Source organism: Aegilops tauschii, chromosome 6 (assembly GCF_002575655.3).
Source record: "Aegilops tauschii subsp. strangulata cultivar AL8/78 chromosome 6, Aet v6.0, whole genome shotgun sequence".
Lineage (NCBI taxonomy): Eukaryota > Viridiplantae > Streptophyta > Magnoliopsida > Poales > Poaceae > Aegilops > Aegilops tauschii.
The window spans coordinates 103,333,849-103,342,182 of NC_053040.3; the positions used below are offsets into that span (position 1 = coordinate 103,333,849).

Here is an 8,334-nt window from a genome sequence, read left to right on the forward strand (position 1 = left end):
TTCTCTCATTTTTCTATCTTTGTTTGTCGACGTAGTGCGAACTCTGTCGCTCATGAACTGGCTAGCCTTGGTCGTTTGTGTGAACCTGACCACTGTATGCCGTGGGAAGCGGATGTACCTGCCCGAGTGGGCGAATGTGTTTTGGGCGATCTGCTCGCACGTTTTTGAGTAATAAAGCCATGTTGCTTTAAAAAAATAGACTATCTTTCTCATGAAAAAACGCAAGCGCGTAACCGAAGGATGGATCGCATGATACGGATTCGTTGGCAAAGCAAGGCGCAATTCCTTTCTTCGCCGCCACGCGCGGGGGAAGAGGGGCCCATCTTGGCGCGTGCGGCCCCGCCTCATCACACCCGTCCAACCAGGGATGGACGGTTCAGATGCGACGAGGGAAAGCCGCGCGATGAAACGTGCATCCCATCCCTCGGCTTAAAACGGGGGGCGTCAGCTGTAACAGTCGACAGACAGAGCAGCGGTGGAGTCAGGGGGGGAGCTGGAGGTTCGCAGTTGGTGCGCGAGCGAGACAGCGAGGCGCGGCGATGGCGGAGGCGGGAAAGCCGAGGGTGGTGGTGGTAGGCGGCGGCATCGGCGGCGCCCTGCTCGCCAAGACCATGGAGCCCGACGCCGACGTCGTCCTCCTCGACCCGTAAGCGTCTCCCGCCCTCGCGCCCCCCGCCCTTTTTCACGCCCACCGCGTGTTTGATGAAATGCCTACTTGCCAGTATCGGTGAGGTGCGGGTGGGAACGGATCTTGGTTTAGCTGTATCTTCGAATCTGTCATCGGCGTGATGGAGTGGCCGGCCTGCAGCCGGCGATTATTGGATCGAGCGGGGAGGGATGAGATTTGGGCTTGGTTTAGTAGCTTGTCCCTGGTGAATCCTAGTGATCGCCCGGTCAAGCTTGGAGCTGGATGTGCTATTCGTGGGGGGCTTGGCGATGTTCTTACTTCTGATTTTTTGTTCAGGATTGCACATCTTTCTGGTTGCTGAGAGATCATTAGTTTCCTTGTGTTTATGTTTGGTGTTATTATGCAGTGGGGTTTATTTATGATGTAGAGCCTTACAGGATCAAGGTGAATTATGCCAATTGAAGTTCTGAAATGTGGGGAGTACCACTGATAAATTGACAGTTGAATAAAAGATGCACCTATTTGTACAGTTGTTTAAGGATTCCTCGGGCTATTTTTTCCTGAACTCTGAATTGACAATAATAGCTGTTGTTTTCGGTTGATTAGTACCGAAAAAGGCTTTCGCCCCGCTTTATAAATAAAGCAACCACCAAGCACAAAGTATCAAGGTACCAACCGAACAACCCACACACACAAACACAACGCCACCGCAGGCAAGGTCCAACACTCACACACACAAACAAAACCCAGGTCCAGCTGTGGGTACAGCATAACAAGCCCAACACAGGTGCATGACAAGTACAACACATAAACGGCGGTGGCGGCGAGGTAAAGAGGATCTAATCCGGCTCCGGTGGTGGTGGGGGAAGCGGAGGAGCCATCCAGAGAGCCATCGCACGAAGCTGGGTGATGATGGAGGTGATGGCGTCTCTCTCCCTGGGACGGCTAAGCGGCCGCCAAAGCTGCAAGTAACCAGACCATTTGAACAAAGCATCAGTAGCACGATGAAGAGGGATACGCTGAATCACAAGTATATTCCTAACAGTCCACAGCGTCGAGACAAGCACCCCATGGTCAGCCACCTAATGTGGCGAACCGAGGGTGGAATCGTCTGGAGTTCGGCGAAGAGAGCGGGGAAGTTGTTGTGGTCCCAGCTTCCACCCACTATTTCGCGGAAACAGCTCCAGAGGAACTGCGCGGACACGCAGGTGAAGAAGATATGGTTCGAATCCTCTTCAGGCCCGCAAAGCGGGCAATGCCCATCACCGGAGCCATTGCGTTTCAGGACCTCCACGCCGGATGGGAGGTGGCCGCGAATCCATTGCCACAAGAAGATCCTAATTTTCAGGGGGAGGCGGATTTCCCAGATGGTGGTGAGTGCCTCATGGCCAAGCGATGGGGCGATGGCCTGGTAAAGAGATTTAGTGGAGAATTGCCCAGAAGGCTCTAGATGCCATCTGGAGCGGTCATCTCCAATCGTGAGATCCGGCTCATGTAACGCGATGCAGTCAAGCAATTCCTGCCAGTCCGCGTTCTCTGCCTGGCCAAATGGTCTCTGGAACGCGAGTTGGTCAGTCTACAATTTCATAGTCCACTGAGTTAACATCGCAAAGGATCTCCTTTCTCGAAATAGATGGTAACTTAAAGGAAGTCTCTCAGGCCCTCGTTTTTTTAAATGCTCTTGAATAAGACAAGCCCTCGGTGTTCTGTTTTCTTAGCGCGTGAACCATCCAAGTACAAATTTAGTTAAGCTAAAACCGCAATAATATGATTTTTATGGACAAGGCTTCATACCTTTAACTATTATTAGCTACTTCAGAATTGGTAGGTTAATTCATGAAAAGATTTCTTCTGATGACAGGAAGGACTACCTGGAGGTCACCTGGGCTGAATTGAGATCAACGGTTGAACCATCTTTTGCTGAGAGATCATTAATATATCACAGAGATTACCTCACCACTGCTACTATTGTAACATCTTCTGCAGTTAATATCACTGAGCATGCTGTTCTGACTGCTGATGGTCAATCACTTGCATATGATTATCTCGTTGTAGCTACTGGCCATGTTTTTGCTTCTGCTGGAAGCAGAACAGAGAGGCTTACGGAATTCCAGAGAGGTAACTAAGTTCATATTTGAACGATGGCATGCTTTGCGACCTTGTATTTCGTACTTATGCCTTTATCTTGTAACAGATAACGAGAAGATAAAATCTTCTGAGTCCGTGTTGATAATTGGAGGTGGTCCAACTGGTGTTGAACTTGCTGCAGAGATCGCAGTAGACTATCCAGAGAAGAAGGTGACACTTGTTCACAGAGGATCACGATTACTTGATTTCATTGATCAAAAGGCTTCGAAGAAGTGCCTTGATTGGCTGACTTCCAAGAAAGTGGATGTGCTTTTCCAGCAATCAGTTGACCTAAAATCATTATCAGACACAGAGAAGTTCTACAAAACATCAGCTGGAGAAACAATAACAGCTGATTGCCACTTTGTGTGTATTGGTAAGCCACTGAGTTCATCGTGGCTACATGATACCATCCTGAAGGAATCTTTGGACACCAAAGGAAGAGTAATGGTGGAAAAGGACCTAAGAGTGAAGGGTTACAATAACATTTTTGCAATTGGTGACATCACCGATATTCCTGTAAGTCTGCACTTAAAACTTCATGCTCGTTATGCTTCTAGATTCTCCTTCATTTGAGAATGTTATTCTGTTTTCTTCAGGTTGGCAATTTTCATTTTCCCCACCAGTGTTAATTAACTTGCACATATTAGCAATCATTTGACCTGAATCAAGATGTGACCAAAATTTGCAGAGTGTTTTCTGCATGGCTGCATTTATTTGTAGACTGTTAGTCTGTTAGATTTAGCTTGGCAATTCATTTCTGCCGTATGATGAGTATGTATCGCGACTTCCTTCCATGTCGAAAAGCTTGTGTTTTTAATTGACGCATTTCTAGCATGCCCTAGAATCTAGTGTGCATTGTGATTGTTCAATTCAAATCTGTGTAAACAAAATTATGCACAAGTAAAATCTTAACTGACTTAGGTGTAGATGCACTCAGTAAAATTAGTTTGCAATACAGTTTATCTAGCCGTCTGAACTTCGTCTGAACTGTGTGAACCTACTCTAATGCTTGGTCTTAAGATATATATCATCTTATTCGATTGAGAGGTGCTTGTTTCCACGTGAAATAACTTGTTCATCAATGTGGATATAGCGACCATTACGTTTCACGTTTCACGTTTCTCCATTTTCGGCATAATTTAACCAACGTCGCCAACTTTTATGTTTGAAGCGGTAACTTCTTATCTTGAAAACACTACGGGATTACTGAAACAACTTTTATTGATGTCTAGGAAATCAAACAAGGGTACCTCGCCCAGAAGCACGCGCTGCTGGTAGCCAAGAACCTGAAGCTACTGATCAAGGGGTCGCCTCCGAGCAAGCTCGCCACCTACAGCACCGGCTTCCCGCTGGCGATCGTCTCCCTCGGAAGGAAGGACGGACTGGCACAGCTACCCTACCTGACGCTCACCGGGTGCATACCGGGGATGCTCAAATCCAAGGACCTGTTCGTCGGCAAGACGAGGAAGCAGATGGGCCTGAGTGCTTGAGCCGATCTTCAGACAAAAGAAATAAACCTATGGCTGGCTGCACATATGTGTTGTACTATGTGTTCTGTGTGCGAGTAATTGTTGGTGATGTGCTGCGAATGGTGATGAACATTTTAACAAGAGTGTAAATGTATGTAGTACATGTATGCAAAGGCCTGCTTGGCCTGCGTTTTGGAGTGTGTTTTTGTTCCTAGTGATGTACACAAGTAATTTGGTTGGAGGACGTTTTGCATGGAGCAACTCCCAGGCCGGATGTAACATGACGGTGCTTTCTGGGAAAGTAAAAGAGAAAGCAGCCTGATCCTGAGACTGAAGGCCCTTTGCCAGGCGCACAGTAGTTGCCTTGAGGATGGGAACAATTTGGTGGTTTCTTCCCGTCTTTCCGGCCTCTCGCCATGCCCTGTCTTTCATGAGGCATCAACAGGGGGGAGACAAGTCATGTCGTTCTGAATTTCTGGTTTCTGGAAGTCCGTGATCGATGACCCAGACGACCCAGTCCGGTCACCTTTTTCTTTTCTTGACAGCACCGGTTCTATGGGGATACAGTATCATTCCAGAAGTAAAAAATATCTATGGGGATAGAACTCCTGGGCCTGCCCATCCATTGCGCTTTCGATCTACGTTGGCGTGCGCAACAACCGTGAATTCAGGTTACAGGTGTACAATTAGCTACTGGCTTCTGATAAGCACTGTCACCGGTACCAAATTTATGGAGTACTTGTAGGTATGATGAGGAACCAATGAAAGCGACTAGCACTGTATCTTCATGCAATACTGTACGTCTTTAGTACTTTACCTCCAAAGCTACTGCACCCACGAGGCCACGACAGTCATCCCTGTTGATGGATGGATCATGCAGGCTATCAGGACTTGACCTGAAACTTGCTCTGGTATACAGCAACCTGAAACGAAGAAAACTACTCCTGTAGTAATTCCCAAATTGATGCGCAAGGACCGCAAACTCAGCAATGCTACTCTTTAATTTCCCCCGAGTTCGTGCCTAAGTAATTAATGAGCCTGACCTCGGGAGGTGGCTAGGTACAACCACCACCTGTCCTAGGGGGGCCACGGCCCGGACATGACGCGTTGCTGTCTGATCTATCTAGTCGTCTTTTTTTCTTCTTCCGATTCGAATAGATCCATCTAGCCATCTGCAAACACGTAAATCTGCTCTCTATCTATACTCCAGATGGCAGCAGCTTAATTTGTGCATGTCGACCGACCAGAAGAAACCGTTATCATCATCACCGTCTCCCTAATCTCCCAATCACCAAACTTATCGCATCAGATTCATCGATGCCATCATGCCAACCACTCCCGCGAAGCTACACGGCGTGTTTCTTGCACGGAATTAATACACGTGGGCCTTCGTTGGGTCATCCGGACATCCGGTGTTCATTAGGAGTGAAGGGCACCATACCGAGTACTCCCTCCGTCCGAAAAAGCCTGTCCCAATCTTTTCTGTCATCTGAAGTACTCCTAGATACATTTATTTGAGGGATAAGACTTGTTCCCCCCGCGCCGTCCTCCCCAGGGTGGCTCGGGCGGCAACCCCTCCCACCGGCCGAAACCCCCCTCCCGCTACTCCCTCTCCCTCCCGCCGCCGCCAAAAGCTCCTGCCGGGCAAAGCCCGCTCAGATCTGGCAGCGGCGGGGCGTCGTTCTTTGCGCAGAGCGCCCACGAGCCGGGGGAGCTCTGTGTGGCATGGGCGGCGCAGCGTGACTCCGGCGCGCGTCACTTCTTCGAGCGCGGTGGGCGGGGACGATGGGGGTGCGTGCGCTTGCGGCTCCCTGCCGCTGGCCTCCCTCGAACCGGCGACTCCCCGCTGCGTTGGCGCCCGGTGCTTCAGGGGCGTCGGGGATCTGCTGGTTTCGGTTGGGGGTCCGGCGGAGGTGCTCTGTGAGGCGCGGGGTGGTGGTGCTCGCCCCTTGCCTGGGCGACGTGCCTGCCGGCCGCGGATTTGGCTCTGATCCGATGGGGGCGGGCGGGGCATGTTGGATCCTGCCGGATCTGGCCTGCGGTGGACCGGATCCGGTCAGGTGTGGCCGGGGGGGGGGGGGGCTGCAGTGGCCCTTCTCTGTGGCAATGTGCAGGGGGCAGTGCTCCACGACCTGTCGATGCTTCTAGGAGGTGGTATTCTCACTTGGGCGAAAGCTCTGCTCCTGCCGGAGCCGGCGACGGCGACGCCTGCGGGCGCCGTGTACCTCTGTGGAGGCAGCGCTGTCATGGTGAGTGCTCCTCCGAAAACCTGGGGAAACCCATGTTCCAGGTTCTCCTGGAACAGGTGATGGCGGCGCATTTTGTGTCGCATCCCTTCTTGAAGGCATCATCTAGGTTCGGCTCGGTTCGTCTATGTGGGGGCTGCTCGCTGTGGGTTCGATGGTGGTGGTGGTGCGGCCAATTTGGGGTCGACGGTGGTGTGTGCCTTGTTGGTGAGGAGGTGGTGCTCTGTCTACGAGATCGTGGCTCAGCCATGCGCCGGAATGGGTTTGATTTTCATCCGAAGCCGGGTTAGCGGGGTCGTTATCCTACTCAATGGATCACCTCGTTCCCATATGGCACCTCTACCTCTGCGGGGTGCTGTTGGGTGGCAACCAGCCGGCCAGCGTTCAAGGCTCTTCTCCTTGCTTGGTCGGATGAAGGTGTAAGTTGAGGTCCTCCTCCTTGCTGGTTGTGCTGATGATATTTGGAATGGCGGTCGGTGGTGTTGGTGCGTCCGGCTTCGGATCTTCGAAATGCCTTCTTCTGTGCCCTTTCCTCGGCGGGTCTTCCGGAGGTTCGGCTGGATGTGTGCGTGCGTGCGTGCGTGTGTTTTTTGGTTGTGTCTCCTCTTGTTTCCCCGTGTATTCTGGTTCACTTGAACCTATCTTGTATGGAGCTGCGAGGCTTCTAGGCAAATTCGATGGAATATATTCAGGTGGTTGAGGGCCCCCTCCTCCCCCGGTGAAAATTTCAAAAAAAAAATTGAAGGATAAATTTTTTCGAACGAAGAGAGTACATACGTGCGTGTCTGGCCTCCTCGCACATCGATCCGTGTCGAACGTAGCAGTATGGGTCCTGAACTTGATGGCCGCGCACATACACGTAGGCGTGTTTGCTGGGTTTCTTAAACAAGGGGCGGCTCCGTGATGCTGTCTGTAGACAGGATCCCCTGAATCATTTCAGGTTGATCCCACCCATAAAATACATCATTTCAGGTTGACCCCACCCATAAAATACATCATTTCAATCGTCTGCGCTCGGCTCTGCGTAGACGTGGGGAAGAGCTGCTTTGCTTTGGTAGTGCCGTGTTAGTGCCGATTTAAGTGGAGTGATTAATGAGTGTAAAGAGGAGATGCCACTAACTAAAACTAAGCGGCCGGGACAGCACGACATGCGCATCATATTTGTGCCCATGACATTATGTGATTCCTTCAGGGGAACTTTCCAGTGGAGTGGAGGTATATCTACGGATGCTGCTGTAGGAGTTTACAAAAGGAAAAATGAGGTTGACAATGCCCCCCCGCTTTTGCTGCCGAGCATCACAGATTTTCTCTCCGCCCACGAATATATGGCGTGTGATTTGTGGGGGTGACTTTTTTTTTGCTCCAAGGATCATATGCTTCTTATTCGCAAAAAAAAAGGATCATATGCTTCTGGATGAGCTGTAAAATCGTAAAGAAAATATCAAGAATTTAAAAGCTCTGATTCTGTTTGACAAAATACACATGCTCACATCATCTATGTGCACGCAAAAGTTTCAGGGAAAACGACATGTGTTGTGATTAAGGCTAGGAAAACAAAACTAGGTGAGCAAATTTTGAAGCACTAATCATGTTTCTAAGCATGGGCCGCATGTTTATTTTTTTAACATGAAAGTCCATCCAACTAAAAAATACACGAAAGTTTACAGACACCCAAAAGTTCATGAACAAATGCTTGTCAAATTTCTCCAACGATTGTTGAGATTTTCGAAATTATATAGAATGGATTTTTTCTATATATATAGGAAAATGGGTTGGTACTCCTAGGAGTACATACTCCTAGTCCACGTGTCGCTACTTTCTTCTCTCTGGCGCACTGTCTCTATCCATTCTGTTTTTTTTT

General features: G+C 49.7%; 1 protein-coding gene across 1 annotated transcript; it reads left to right on the forward strand.

Moving 5' to 3' along the window:
* Positions 1–265: 265 nt before the first annotated feature.
* Positions 266–4,427, forward strand: LOC109747236 (uncharacterized). Its single transcript, XM_020306322.4, has 4 exons — positions 266–646; positions 2,490–2,746; positions 2,823–3,274; positions 3,991–4,427. The coding sequence occupies exons 1-4, from the start codon at positions 540–542 to the stop codon at positions 4,246–4,248; spliced, it is 1,074 nt and encodes a 357-aa protein (XP_020161911.1). The 5' UTR covers positions 266–539; the 3' UTR covers positions 4,249–4,427.
* The last annotated feature ends 3,907 nt before the right edge of the window (positions 4,428–8,334 follow it).

Excerpts from the sequence above, each read along its gene's own strand:
- LOC109747236 (XM_020306322.4), top strand. The coding sequence starts at position 540 with ATGGCGGAGGCGGGAAAGCCGAGGGTGGTGGTGGTAGGCGGCGGCATC. Across the intron at positions 647-2,489 it reads GACGTCGTCCTCCTCGACCC|GAAGGACTACCTGGAGGTCA; the intron begins GTAAGCGTCTCC and ends TTCTGATGACAG. Across the intron at positions 2,747-2,822 it reads GCTTACGGAATTCCAGAGAG|ATAACGAGAAGATAAAATCT; the intron begins GTAACTAAGTTC and ends ATCTTGTAACAG.